The sequence below is a fragment of the Caloenas nicobarica genome, chromosome 8, assembly GCF_036013445.1.
Source record: "Caloenas nicobarica isolate bCalNic1 chromosome 8, bCalNic1.hap1, whole genome shotgun sequence".
NCBI classification, from domain to species: Eukaryota; Metazoa; Chordata; class Aves; order Columbiformes; family Columbidae; genus Caloenas; species Caloenas nicobarica.
Window position 1 is genome coordinate 3,847,101 of NC_088252.1, and position 14,953 is coordinate 3,862,053.

At 54.3% G+C, this 14,953-nt stretch overlaps 1 protein-coding gene across 1 annotated transcript in view; it reads right to left on the reverse strand.

The window, feature by feature from the left end:
- Positions 1–3,967: 3,967 nt before the first annotated feature.
- The window catches only part of EPHB1 (EPH receptor B1), a 72,198-nt gene continuing 61,212 nt past the window's right edge, over positions 3,968–14,953 (reverse strand). The window contains exons 14-17 of the mRNA XM_065640321.1: positions 14,395–14,588; positions 13,340–13,495; positions 11,815–13,050; positions 3,968–4,257 (exon numbers count right to left, since the gene is read on the reverse strand). Coding sequence (XP_065496393.1) covers positions 12,942–13,050; positions 13,340–13,495; positions 14,395–14,588 — 459 coding nt within the window. The 3' untranslated portion in view covers positions 3,968–4,257; positions 11,815–12,941. The remainder of the gene's footprint in view (positions 4,258–11,814; positions 13,051–13,339; positions 13,496–14,394; positions 14,589–14,953) is intronic.

The window sequence follows — 14,953 nt, forward strand, 5'->3', positions numbered from 1 at the left end:
CACCTCAGGTATTAAACCCTCCCCGAGCTAAAACCGGTGCTGAGCTGACACCTCCTGCCCTGGTACCCACACGCTGCTCCTCTCCACAGGTCACTTGGGACTCAGCAGGAGGGAAAAACTCAAATAAATGGGTCCAGCAGAGAGACACGCACAGTGAAGCAAACGAGAACAGACCACGGCAAAAAGCTGCTGACTCAGCACACTGAGTCCCATGTAACTAACCCGCAAGGTTTGTCCTGGGTCAAAAAATAAAAATCCCACAGTGGTGGATGAAGCTGCTGAGGTGGTTTTATGCTTCGTCTGGTTGTGCTTGTTTTATGGAATGGCGTGTGGGTTGTCTGGTGACCCTGGGAATCGTCCTGCCCGTCCTGGGACAGCTGGAGCTGGCTGGGTGCTCACAGGGTGCATGGCACGCACCAGGTGCCAAATACAACCGCTCCATGGCAAACCAGCTCTCCTGGGTGCCTTCCTGGCTTTGAAGTCCCCGAATCCGTGCTGGAACTCGCTGTGTATAAAGGAGATATAATACCCCATCTCCCTCATAAGGGCATCGGGAAATAAATTCATTAGTCTTTATAAAGAACTAAGAAACTCTGATTAGAGAGCCACGGAAAAAGCCCACGAGGGAAATGAATAATTGGGCGCGCAGCGCGGTGCTGGGGAGACACAGGGTAAATAATGCATGGGCTGTGCGTGGAGACGGGGGATCTGGGGCTGGGGAGCAGCTCCAGCATCGTGTGCCGGTGGTGGTGGAGCCCCAGGGGGGCAAAACCTCCTCTGGGCTGGGGTGTTGAGGGGTCTGGAGCCAGGCACTATGGATATTTGGGGGTTTGGGGGAGGCCAGGTTTGCACTTTGCATGTTCCTTCAGTGCTGGCTGACTGGGGAGCAGACAGCAGCCTGTGCTGGGGGGCGCTGCAGCATGACAGACCCCTTGCTGACCCCCCAGGCTTTCAGCTCTCCGGCTTGTGCATCGCTAGAAATAAAGGCTTCCCCATGCTGCTCCTACACAGAATCACAGAATCACTTTGGTTGGAAAAGACCCTCGAGATCACCGAGTCCAACCGTTCCCCAGCCCTGGCACTGCCCCACGTCCCTGAGAACCTCATCTCCATCTGTCCAACCCCTCCAGGGATGGTGACTCCAGCACTGCCCTGGGCAGCCTGTTCCAATGCCCCACAGCCCTTTGGGGAAGAAATTGTTCCCCAGATCCAACCTCAACCTCCCCTGGCGCAACTTGAGGCCGTTTCCTCTGGTCCTGGCGCTTGTTCCTGGGGAGCAGAGCCCGACCCCCCCTGGCTCCAAGCTCCTTTCAGGCAGGTCAGAGATCAGAAGGTCTCCCCTCAGCTCCTGTTCTCCAGCTGAACCCCCAGCTCCCTCAGCCACTCCCATCGCACTTGTGCTCCAGCCCCTTCCCCAGCTTCTCCTCCTGCCCAAACCACACAAGGTGCACCAGTGAGATTGGTGACTGTTACTGGGAGCTTAATGCAAAATACCCCGAGACAGGCTCTGCAGAGGAGAGGTGTTGCAAGGTGAAGGTGTTGCTCATGATTTGCTCGTTCCGTGCTCATCACGCCCAGGGTGCCAGCAGAGAAGGTGCTGTGGGTGATCCCATCACTTCAAGGAGGTAACTGGAAACCAGCTAAAAGCAACGGATTGGGGTGAATTCTGTCCCAAGCCCTTTGGGGTGCAGGAGGGTGCAAGCCGTGCCTGTGCACGCATACGCGCTGGTGCACGCTGCTTCGGAGGCGCATGTGGTGTGACCTGATAAACAAGGAGTTTGGCTGGGGACAGGAGGTGGCTTTCTTGGGAGCATCCCCCAAAACCTGTCCCACGGGGCCTGGGGGAGATTTCGCCCCATAGGCAGCTTCAGCCCTGCCCCATCCCAGCCCTCCCGGCTCCGGCACCCGCCTGGCTCATCCTCCAGGAAAAAAACCCACTTTTAATAGGCGCTGAGGCATCTCCAATAATTCCAGCAGATGCTGCCACTTAACACGAGTTGGCACATAACTTTATAATCGGCCCATATTGCTCCAATTACAATTTAGCCTATAGTCCTCTTGGGCTTGGCTTTTAGTTGTGTTTCATTGCCAAGGGCGCGAGGGAAGGGAGGTGGGAGAGGACGGGGATGTGCGTCTCCGACCTCCCCATCCTTCGCTGCCACGTCTCTTTGTGCAGCCGACACCGTCCCGGCCACCTCCTTGTCCTGTGCCTTGTTTGCAGGGAGCATCTTATCCCTCTAAGATCAAGTGTCTCCCACGGGTGAGCACCCCACGCAGCATCCTGCCCCCCCCACGCTGTCTCAACAGCCGTCCCAGCTCAATTTTCTGCTTGCAGTGGAGTAAATCAGGAGTTACTCTACTCGCCGGCGATTGAGTTAGGCTGGCATCAAGCCGGAGTATCGGGTATATTGAAATTTCTGCGAGCTGCTGCAGAGTAATTGGAGCCAACACGCTGCTTCCATTTTTCAAACCTGATAGCCATGAAGGAAAGATTTTTCATTTTGAGAGGTCGTCTCTGTTCTGGCTGTGACGGCTGCCTGTATCTATATTCAAAGCTCAGGGAAAGTTTTGCGGGCTCTGCGTGGCCTTGGTAAATGACAGCTCGTTCCCACTGGGGTGCGGGCGAAACTGCTGGCTGGTTACCCTGTGGGGAAAGAAAAAATAATAACACAGAGGCCAGAGCCTGCAGCCATATAAACCCGGATCAGTGAGGGCAGGACCGGTCCCCGCTGTGCTCCAGATGTGCTCGGGCCCCTGCACATCTGCCTGGGCTTCTCAGCCCCCATGGAAAGGCTGTTCCCAGCTTTGGGAACACCAAACACCGGCTGCAAGCACCCCTTGGTTACTTAAAGGCAAAACCCTGGGGCAAGCCGTGTGAGGGACGTACCCAATCCCATTAAATCCCAGCGGCCCATTAAATCCAATATCTCCTCAGTTAAGGACGCACACGAAACTTCAGCTCTGCCCCCATCGGCTGCTGCCCATTTGCATCTTGCACGTCCAAAATAATGGATTTTATGGCTCTGGTTTCATTGGCCAAAAAAACCCCAGAACAGCAGTTACTTTGGGCTCGCCACCATAGCTCTGTGTACAAAGAGAGGCAAACCCCACTGTGCGTATGTGAGTCTGGGCTGCAGGGACCCGGAGCGTCACCACGAGCATATTGAACCCTATAGCAAACAAAATAAATAAAACAGGTCTTAATGATGCTGGAGACATAGAAGAACTCAGAAAGATCTCGGTAGCGGCCATGAGGAAGCCCCACACCAAGAATCACAGGGCAGCAAAGACCTTGGGGATGTGCCAGCCCCACCTGCAACACCCAGGGGATGCTCCATCCCTGTAAGATCACCCCAAAAACCACAGGGCGCGGGGAGCCCATACCCCCCTCCTCAAAAGCTCTCCTTTTTCTGAACCCCAAAATACCTGGCTGGTGGTTGCTAAAGCTATCCATTGACAAAACTTTTTAATTTCAGCCCACGTTGTGCGCTGGAGGACGTCCCCATGGTTGCTCGATGCTGCAGGGTCATCTCCCCTCGTGTCCCATCACCCGGACGGGCTGTGTGGTCCCGGCTGGATAAAAAGTGGCCGATGCAAAAGGAAAACTCCATTTTCCTGCAATCATTTACCCAAATCCTTCAGGTGAGTAGATTCAAGCCCCGTCAGCACTTCCAGCCCGGCTTCCCCCAGCGGTCCCTTCGAAACCCACTTCGTGGAAAAAAAAGAATACCCGTGCCAAGAAAATCCCTTCTCCCGGCTTTCTGCCGATAATAAAGTCGCTTCGTTTACAAACCGGAGAGCCAAATCTGATAGACATCAAAATGCGAGGGAAGTCAAGGAGGGCTGGAGCGCTGCCAGCTCCCCAAATGAATATTCATGGCAAATATCCACCCGGCTCTGAGCCGGAGAGCGAGCGGCAGCCGCGGGGAAGGGGAAGGAGAGGGATCAGGCTCATTTCATCGTTTTTATTGAGTGCAATTTTCTCTTTAGTACAATATTCTCTGAAAGTTACTGTTACAAACTCCGACAATTTCAACACAATCAACAAATCGGGGAAGGGGAATTGGGGGGAGGAAAAAAAAAATTACAAGGGGTAAAATCTTTTACAGACATGTCACTGGTTATGTACAGGACAGGGGACGGGCACGGGGGGGACACGGGGCTCCCGGATCGTCGTCTGGTGGGTGGCAGGGGGGACGGTCCCCAGGGACCGGTGTCCGTCCCCTCTCGGTCACTGCGATGCTGGACTCGACGTCCCTGCAAAGCAAGAGGGAGGGAAAGGAGAAGAGGTTGAGAATGAGGATGTGCCAGGTTGGGAGATGCAGCGTCTCCCCGAAAACACAGGCTGGGGGGGTCCGCACCCAGTGAAACCCAGGGGTTTCTTACAGCAGATACAGCCTCTCAAAAAAATGAAAGAATAAAATAATTTTTAAAAAGGCGATTAATTAATATGCTGTCAGAAAAGTGGCAATTTCACTGAAAACTCTCGTTTTTTTCCTCGAGGGAAGAAAAGGGAAGGGAAGAGATGCGTTTCTTTGAGATGCTTCAGAAAGTGGCGGCTGAGGCTTGATTTTGGGAGCGGGTTATCATGTCCTCCCTGCAGCAAAGATGCTTTTCTTCCCCCCTCCCACTGCAATATGAGCAACCCGGGGTCTAAAGCAGGAGCAAACCGTGAAATCGCTATTTCCAACGTAACAAAAAACCATCCATTTTCTCCTCTGCTAGAACATCTCCGAACCAAAAGAGCACCTCCTTTCTTACCCCGCCACCACCTAGTGCTGTGCAGCAGCAGCATAACCCGGTTATTTAGCCACTTTTGGAGAGGCAAAGATGCTTTAAATATACAATTGCACCTTGGAAACACAAAGGTAGCACATTAAATAACAAAGCCATTGACTGCTGCGTCCCTTCACTGGGCCACCAATAACTGGGGCTTGCCGGTGTAATTATTGCCGGGCGTCCCTGTGCCGCTCCGAACATACCGATGCTTTCAAAGAACAACCCCGGCTGTGTCTGACATTTCGCTCCTATTAAAATTCATCATCCTCCTGAATGAAAAATCTTTTTTTTTTTTAGCAAACCCAGGTAGTAATGAAACTTTTATTTAGTAATTTAGAGTTTGGCAGAGAAAGGGGCATGGGAGAAAGGGTATGAGAAACTGAGATTATCTTTAAAAAGTGAAAAAAAGAGCTTCAGCTAAGGGAAAATGTATCACTGGGTAGTTCTTATTCACCGGGGTCCATTTTTGGTGCCACATGGGGAGGTTTATTCCCCTGCAGCCCTTCCTTTTGTCCCAGCAAAAGCAATCTGGCCAACCTGAATGCTTTGGGCTGATCCCAATGGATCGATCCCAAAGGACCCGAGGGACGGGACCCCGGGGGAGGACGGGGCGCTCGAGCATCCCCCAGCTCCGCGGCCACCGCATCACCCCCCCGCCGCGCATCCTCCTCCTCGAGCCCCTGCAAAGCAGCGCGGAGGGCTTTGATCTCAGCCCGTGAGTGCTGGCGTGACACAAATGGCGATAAAAAGGCCGCGCTGGCGAGATGAGAAGGCGTCTCATCAGGGGAGGGGAGATCAGCATCGGCGCGGCCGCGGGGGGCGAGCGGCGTGGGCGGGATGCGGGCAGCGCTGGCCCTGCAGCATCCTCCCTGCCCGCACCCGCGGGAACGGGGCGGCCCGGCCAAAACGGCAAATACCCCAAGGATGGACGGCCCTGCTGCTGCTCCCGAGCGCTGCTGTGGAAAAGGGGAGCAGAGGTGGGAGCAGGGAAAGGATGGAGGCACACACGGATCTGCTCCCGGTGCTGGGAGCATCCCAAAGCCATCGCTGTGTCACCAACCGCTCCTGCGAGCCCTCCCCGGGCACCGGCCCGGCCGCCGTCCTCACCCAACCAAGCCTTTCACAAAGGGGAGTCACATCTCACCCCCAGGACATCACAGAATCCCAGAACGTCAGGGATTGGAAGGGACCTCGCAAGCTCATCCAGCGCAATCCCCCGCCGGAGCAGGAACACCCAGATGAGGTTACACAGGAAGGTGTCCAGGCGGGTTGGAATGTCTGCAGAGAAGGAGACTCCACAGCCTCCCTGGGCAGCCTGGGCCACGCTCATTGGGAAGAAGTTTCTTCTCAAATTTAAGTGGAACCTCTTGTGTTCCAGTTTGAACCCGTTACATCGGAGCAGGAGCGTCCCAGTCCCCACCTGGGATCAGGACACGGAGCTGCTGCTCCAGCCAAACCCGCGGAGCCCAGTCCCTGACCCCGGCTGTGGGCACTTCCCCAAAGTATTTACGCTCAGGAACCCGAAAAGAGTTTACCCAAAGCCTGGTGAGGAAAAACAAGCAAACGACCCGCTGTGCACACGTTTCACGGCCCGTGGAAGCCCCCGCGAGGCTGCAGCCCGTGACTCCGACGCGATGCTCACCTGGCTCCTTAAGCAGCGCTTGGCACAGGCTGCGCCTCCCGTCAGTCCCGCTCGGCGCTAATTAGCATGGATAATTGCACTGATGGCGACCGTAATTTCCCTGCCCTCTCTCCCCTACCTTCGCACGAGGGTTCAATTACCTAATGAGACCCCTGAGGATAATTGTCTAGAGACGAGCGGGGTCACCCCCACTGTGGTCTCGGCACCTGGGACACGTGTGGGGGCAGGAGAGCAGAGGGAAAGCCACAGCCTGGGCGGACAGGGAAAGCTGCCCAGGCTTCTTTACATGGGGACACAGGGAAAAGTTCGCTCCGATTAATTTTTTTAAGTGGATAGGCGTTAATCCCCCTAACACTTATCTAGAATTAGCGCAGCCTTAAGGAGATTTTTGCCTAATCCACTTCCACGCTGCCCCAAAAGGGCGCATCTGTTTTGGGAACGAGCAGATTTCTGCTAATCCACTTAAAATTCAGGCGGCTGGTTTGTTCAGATTAACCTCTTCCAGCATTTTCCCTCCAGAGACGGGCCGGGAGACCCCAGCGCTATCTCACCTCTGCCACCGTCGGGCCAGCCCGGCCATGGTCACCTCACCTAGCAACAGCCCTAGTTTCTTCTCCACTTGCTCTCTGTGTGTTTGGGAGCGCTCGGACCCAGTGATGTCCTTAGAATGGTCACTAAAGCTGAGCCGCACAGCCCTGGGATGACAACGCAACCCGTCAGCGTCCAAGGACAGACAGACAGAAGCCAGCAGACCTCACTGAGGTGTGGATGCAGAGCCAAAAAGGGCACCAAAAATGGGAGAGACACAAGTTTTGGAGGAGGCTGAGCTCAGCTGAGACAGGTGCTGGATCTTTAAGGGTTTAAGACACTCCCCTGGATCTTTAAGGGTTCCTTCCAACCCAAAACAATTCTATGAAAAATATATGCCGACATGGGAACTGTGGGGAAACGACTGCTGGGTTGAAGCATCTCCGGTGTGGACTTCGCAACCTCTCCATCATTGTTCTGGAAGCTTCTGGCTCTTCTGAAATCAAGAGGGACCTCACCGGGAACCGCTGGAGAAGGTCTCCTTCAAGCTCTATGAAAATAATTTGGAAGGCACCCAAGTTGTGATTAGACCAGCATCCATCCTGGCAGGATCTTCCATATGAGAGGCACCAAAGCAGAGGATGACACAGGCGTTAAACAACCCCCTGCAGCTCCTCGGGCAGCGGGGACATCACGGGAGCAGGGGACAGGTGGCACCTGGATGGGTGCACGAGATGGACGTGAAACCCTGACCGAACCACCCACCTTTTCGCCTGCAGTGTCATGAGGACGGGCGGCCTTGGAGCTACGGTACCTTCCTCAGAGCTTAAAATCCACCGCAGGGTCTGTAAATCCATCCCTCATCTTAGAAACCCATTGATCCTTCTTCTTTTTTTAGCAGTCAAATTCAATGTTTAAGAGTAATGATTTCCAAGTGAACATAGAGCGGCTCAAGTGTATCGGCAGCTTTTATGGCTCAGAGGCAAAGGCCTTAATTCAGACCCTAATGAACACAAATGTGTCCCCATCGTTTGTGGTGGAGCAAAAAAAACCTTCATGGGTGATGCCCGGTGATTTATCCCAGGCCAACTGGGATGCTCCCATGGAGATGTCCTCAGGCAGGCACAGATGCAGGCAGCTTTCTTAATGAAAACTCTGCAAACTAACCCCAAAACAAGCCAACAACAAACCAAACACCTCGGGGCAGCAGCCTCTCCACGTGGGGAAGATGCCGTCACCCCACGGCGGAGCAGAGGGACGATCCCGTGGGATGCCCTGGCGTGGGGATGGATGAGCAGCCCTGAGCCCTCCCAGGGAACGGAGCACCAAAAGCTGCCAGGCTCAGAAATAATGGCCTGAGCTCGCTCTTATTTAAAAACCAGCTGCCTGCTGTTTTCATCGCAAGCCCCGCTCTGACTCGCAGCAACATTTAAAATTAAATATACATAAGTGCTTTCAAAGAACTGTTAATTTGAAGGTCATTAAATGGCACAAAACACATTCCTCTTTTTCCTTTTTTTTTTTTTTTTCTAGAAAGAGGCGCATAATAACGCTATTAATACACGCTCCTCTTCCCCGTTCAAAAGCTCGCCCTGGATGTGCGAGCGGCTGAGCTCACCTTCGCTTGCAGCAGCACCGCGTCTCATTTTAATTACCGCTATTGAGAAAGCTGCCGCCTCCTCCACCGCGCTCGACGGGGACGGGATTGCACAAAAGACACAGCAAAGCCCGGGGGGAAACGACGCAGCTGAATTGCCAGCGGGGGATTTTTTTATTTTGAGGGGGGGACGAGAGGAGCAACACAGCGGGACTGGCACAGGGGGATGCTGAAAGGAGGGGACAACCTGAAGCCAGTTGGCGATACCCACTCCGGACACAACCGACTTGCCCACCAAGCTCGGAGCAAGGATTTTGAAGCAAAAAAAATCCCTTTTTTGATGGAACGCTACATGCGAAAAGACAAAGCCAACATTGATGCACTAAAAAAAAACCCTACAAAAGACACAAAAGGGCTGAGATTTTTGCAGTTGCCATAGAAATGCTGAGAAGGAGCCGACAACTGCAAAGCGTTTCTGTGACAGGACGGGACCGGGCGAGCGCGAGGTGGGATCAGCCACATCCGTCCATCGCTGCTGCCTGCAGACGTGGGACACAGCACAGGAGCCACCAAGGACCTTCTGTGGTGGCTGGGGGGCCAGGACCCTCCCCAGAGGGGTCCACCAGCCAAGGCCACCTCCCAGCACCAGCATGTGGTGGATGAAGCCACCAGGACCTTGTGTGATGGATGGATCCCAAGCCTGGAGGAAAGGTCTGTGGAGTTGGTTCGACTTTGATCAGAAACGTGTTTTTCTTCCTTGTATTCCTGTGCAAACCAAAACCTTGGGGGGAAAACTAATTTTTGAGCCATCCCTTCCACTCTGGGATCAAAAAAAGGAACGCCAACGCCGACCACAGCATGGATCAGAAGGCATGAAATGGGAGCTTTCTTTTTCAGACCACACTTAGTGGTTTCATTTTTCTTCTTTTTCCACTGTTTCTTCCCCCATGTTTGGCAGAGCCCCTCTGCATCGGCAAAGCATCCAATGGACCCAAACCTGCATCACTCCTCGGTCCACAAAACAAGCAGCAGGAGCTGAGGCAGAACCTCCTGCACAAGGTGAAGCTGGAGCATCCAAACAGCTTTTCCATCATGTCACCCGTGGAAGGGACTTCTGGAGTGACCTGGACGGCACAGTCTCTCAGCTACAGCCAAGAGCCAGGGAGGCTCCTGTTGATGCCGAAAAGCCAACGTTGGCAGCAAGTCTTGACTTGGATGTCTTCAATGGTGCCCTGGATCTCCTCCTCCTCCTGGGCATCCGATGAAGGTGAAGAGCCAGTCCAAGGACACACAACGCTGCCGTCGTGGCCAGGCAGGGATAACGCGGTCACTCCTGGATGGAAAGGCTTTGCAGTCTGGAAAACTTATTTTTCATTGAAAGGAATTGCCCTAAAGGAACAAAACGGTCCAACAGAAGTCGTCTGAATTTTTCACGTTCTGTTTTTTCAATAAAAAGCAAAAAAACCAAACCTGGCTATTTTGCACTTTCCCCCTTGTTTTCCATTATCAGATCAGATTCCCACCCCAGGAAATCAAACTAAGCAGGACTCAGCATCTCCGAGAGCATCCAAGCAGCCGGTTCATCCACTCAGTCTGCTGGGTTGGACAGGCAGGACCAAACGCTCCATATTAAAGTTTTTTATATTAAAAAAGGGCTGTAGTGCCATCGCATCGTCCCTCCAGCCCCGGCACGAGCAGGACCAGCTGCCTGGCAGGTGCTGGCACGGCCAGGGACTCATAAAGGCGGAGGTTTGATATTTAGCCCATGTCACTGTCTTTAGTTTCTTTAAACACCTTTAGCTCCCTTCTAATAAAAGAGAAATCATAAAAAAAAAAAAAAAAAAAAGCCCCACAAAGAATCCTTCACCGCCGGTGAATATCAATGCGGCGAGGCAGTGGATTAGTATGCACGGCGCCCGCTCCATCTGCATGTTGTGTTTGGTGCGGCAGCATCCCGGAATGCAGATTTGGGGCGCGAGGATCCCGAGGGGCAGCAGCGACGGGCTATCAGACAGGGCTTGGAGCAGTCCCTGCTGTTGTAAACACCGGGTGTTTTTCTCTGCCTCTTTCTCCAAGGGGAGCTCAGCAATTCGAAACAAGCTCATTCCTGCATCTTGTTCGCTCCTGTTGTTCAGCGGAGCAGTGGGTCGGCTTCCTTAGATGATTAAAGGAATAAAATGGGAGGTGGAAAGAGCACCCTGTCACCATCCGGTGAGGCATCTCCATGGTATGGATGGACGTGGGGTAATCCCAAGGTGCAGAGTGATGTGGGGCAATCCCATGGTGAGGATGGATGTGGGAGGTTGAGGTTGGATCTGGGGAACAATTTCTTCCCCAAAGGGCTGTGGGGCATTGGAACAGGCTGCCCAGGGCAGTGCTGGAGTCACCATCCCTGGAGGGGTTGGACAGACAGAGGTGAGGTTCTCAGGGTCAGTGCCAGGGCTGGGTTACGGTTGGACTCGATGATCCGGAGGGTCTCTTCCAACCAAAATGATTCTATGCAGGGCAATCCCATGGTGAGGATGGATGTGGAGCAATCCCATGGCAAGGACAGACAAGGGGAAAACCCACAGCACAGGTGGACGCGATGCATCCTCATGGCACTGATGAACACAGGGTCCCCCCATGGCGCACGGGGACACAAGTCACCCCCATGGCACAGCTGAGCGTGAGTTATCCCCACGGCACAGCTGAGCGTGGGTTGTCCCCATGGCACAGCTGAGCATGGGTTGTCCCCATGGCACAGCTGAGCGTGGGTTGTCCCCACGGCACATCTGGATGTGGGTTTATCCCCATGGCACAGCTGGATGTGGGTTATCCCCACGGCATGGCTGGGCATGGGGCATCCCCAGGGCGGGCACAGATAATTGAAGGGGACGCCTATGAGCCACCACACCATCAAACAACAACAGGCCAGCGCAGTGGCTGCGAGAGCGCGGTGATGGATCGTTACAACTCGCACACAACCGCCTAAGTAAAAGCCTTATTAAGAGTTCATTCATTTTATAAACTCTCGGCGCGATCCGCAGAGGGAAGTTAGATTGCCCAGTCTTACAATATTCTGTGTAAACACTGACACGCGTCTTGTAATTTTAACTAGATCAATTTGCAAAGGAGACGAGCGGTGGAACAAAAAAAAAAAAAAAAAAAATCAAATTAAACACAGGGAAAAATTCACTGGGAGAAGCTTTAAGGAAGCAAGATGAGAAATAAAAAAGGAGGAGGATGGATGGGTGGACAGAGAGGTACATGAAATGAATGGACCTACCTCCAAAGCCACGAAACCTAAGTCCGTAATTCAATATCAAAATCCTTAGGTCCACAAGATGGGGAAAAAAAAGTCCTCCACAGCCATCTCCACAGCTCCGGGGGCTTTAGCAGTCTGTTTCCCAGAGCATCTCTCCTCCTCCAGCGTCACCAAGCGGGCGACAGCCCCGCAGCAGCTCCTCCGCTCCATCGCGTCCCCTCGGCGTCCTCCTCCCCGCCGCAGGATGCTGAGCCCTCGTGTCACCATCCCCAGGGCTGCCGGGACACCCCCCCGGTGCCCCCATCTTCAGTGCCGGACAAGCAGTGAGTCCACGGGAGGGTGACAAGGTACACACGCGCACAAGCGCACACGCACACACATGGGAAACACCTCTTCTCCATTTTCCAGGATGGATTGTTAATTTTTTTTTTTTTTTAACTTTTTGCAAAAAAAATGCAAGCAAAAGATAAAAGCAAAAAAAACCCCAAAAACCCAAGGTTTTTCTATTGAAGGTACATCTCTTCTTCAATATGAAGACATTAACTGGATTGAGTCGGATCCCCCATGCAGCGGTCAGCCAAGTCCTTTGGTAGTCGCCAGAGCGGCAGCCGGGTGGGACGGCAGGGAGCTGCGGGGACATCTGGGGACACTTCCACCAGCCCAGGAGCAGAGAGGGGAGCGGGGTGAGCAGGAAGGGCCAGGGCAGGGAAGAAGAAAAGAAAAGGAAGGTGGTTTCTCCGGCCGGGATGCTCTGTTACGTGTCTCTCCCCAACAGCCCCTTCCTCCTCCTAATAATTGTGACCACTGCTCACGTGGTGGGATTGGAGTCTGGTCTCTAGGGTTTGGGTTTGCTTCCCCAACACACATTGGTTTGTCTTCATTGTTTTTCGTCTTTTTTTTTTTTTAAATATATGATTTGTACATATTTATATGTATTAATACGCAGTTCCCCATGACATCGGTAAGTGTGCTTCTGTTGGTGAGGAACGGAAGTCACCGGTTAGAGATGAGTCCCAGGGACACCCTTCGCCTGCGGTGACAGTCCCCAGGCAGCGGTGACACCTCTCCAATTGCTGCCCTGTGGCGTCCGTCAGCTCGTCCCCTCCTGCCTCTGCCCTCCCCGTCCCCTCCCCGTCGAGCGAGGGACGTCACGCCATCGAGGTCGGAGACTGGCTCATCTGGACTCGCATGGACTGGACGCTGTTCAGGATCTTCTTCTGGTGCCCGGCCAAAGTCACCCCTATTCTCAGGAGGTCTCTGCAAGACAGACAGACAGACAGACAGAGGGTTGGCGTAGCTGTTCTGCTGGCTCCACGCGAGGTGAGGGATGTCAGCTCGGCAGAAGAACAGCCTCAAAGCTCAAGCGCAGCCCCGTGAGCATCGCTGGGGCGAGGGGGGGACCGAGAGCAGGTGACAGCCACACGCTGACCCAGATGGTGAAGCAGCTCCAGACTGAGGGTGCTGCTGCTGGCCGGGGTGGTGGATGCTCACACCTTTCCTGCCTTGCACCCACCTTCCCACCCCCCCAGCACAGCACCCAACTCACTCGGATGTCATCTGGGCAACCAGCTGCAGGGAGGTGAAGCCGGCGGTCAGGAAGCTGTCCCGGTACTGGCTCATCTTCACGGCGCTCAGCCAGTCATCTACTGAGGTAAAGGCAGTGAAGTCGGGGATGGAGCGGTCGAGGAGGGGCTGAGAAGGCCTGCAACGGGACACAGCGCTGGGGACGAGCTCGGTTCGTGCATGGCTACAGCCCAAATCCAACCCCCGTGCTCCCTCTGGCACTGCTCTGCTCCCGGCACACACGTGAGATGAGGAAGACCACGAGGAAGGCTCGTCCCATGGGAGTTCAGAGAAAGGAACGGAGCTGGTGAGGGGCTGGAGCACAAGTGTGATGGGAGCGGCTGAGGGAGCTGGGGGTTCAGCTGGAGAACAGGAGCTGAGGGGAGACCTTCTGATCTCTGACCTGCCTGAAAGGAGCTTGGAGCCAGGGGGGGTCGGGCTCTGCTCCCCAGGAACAAGCGCCAGGACCAGGGGAAATGGCCTCAAGTTGCACCAGGGGAGGTTGAGGTTGGATCTGGGGAACAATTTCTTCCCCAAAGGGCTGTGGGGCATTGGAACAGGCTGCCCAGGGCAGTGGTGGAGTCACCATCCCTGGAGGGGTTGGACAGACGGACATGAGGTTCTCAGGGACATGGGGCAGGGCCAGGGCTGGTTAGCAATTGGACTCAATGATCTTGAGGGTCTTTTCCAACCAAAGTGATTCTGTGATTCTATGAATACGGCTCTGCCAAGCATCGCTGTGTGTTAATCCAGCTGTGGGAGCCACAGGGACGCAGGCGCCGGCAGAGCACTCACCACGTCGTGTGGTCACACGCCATAAAGAATCAATAACAAAGAATTATTGCTGTTGCTCAGCTGAAAACTATATGTTCTTTGTCTGACTGTCAGGCAGAGCAAAGACAGAAACACCCTGTGCCTGGCGAATGATTGACGAATTCCTGTCCCTCCCTCCAGCAGCACGAGCTGCTCGGGGAGCGTTTCACCAACAATTTGGGATGTCAACACGAGAGCATCCCCCCTGCACGCCACGAGACTCACACAGCGGTGATGGTAGCCACAGTTTTGAGGCTTGCCGGGTTGCGGATCATCTTGTCGAGGGTGTTGACGATCTCGGCGAAGCGCGGGCGGGTGTTGCGGTCCTTCTGCCAGCAATCCAGCATCAGCTGGTGCAGGGCGGCCGGACAGTCCATGGGCGGCGGGAGCCGGTAATCCTGCTCGATGGCGTTGATGACCTGCCGGGAAGCGGGAGGGAAAGCAAAATGTGAGGACGAGGGACTCGGAGGTCTCATATAGAAAAAAATGCGGGCAAAGCTGAGCTGCCTGTGCGGGCAGCAGTGTCACAGGCAGTGCTGCCAGCCCATTTGATCATGGGCAAAGGGAGCAGGAGGAGACGCTCCCCGCTCTGACGGAGCCGGGGCTCGGGGAGGTTAATCTCCGCTCTGATGCTCGGCGGTTCCTCCCGGCAGAGAGCTGCCACTCATTATCTCGGCGGCTGGCGTTGGAGTGCAGCAGTCCAACTAACAAAGCTCTTTCCCCCACTCAAAAACCCTCTGAACATTTTTTCAAAGGCCCTGCAGCTTCCTGAAGTCCAATTACC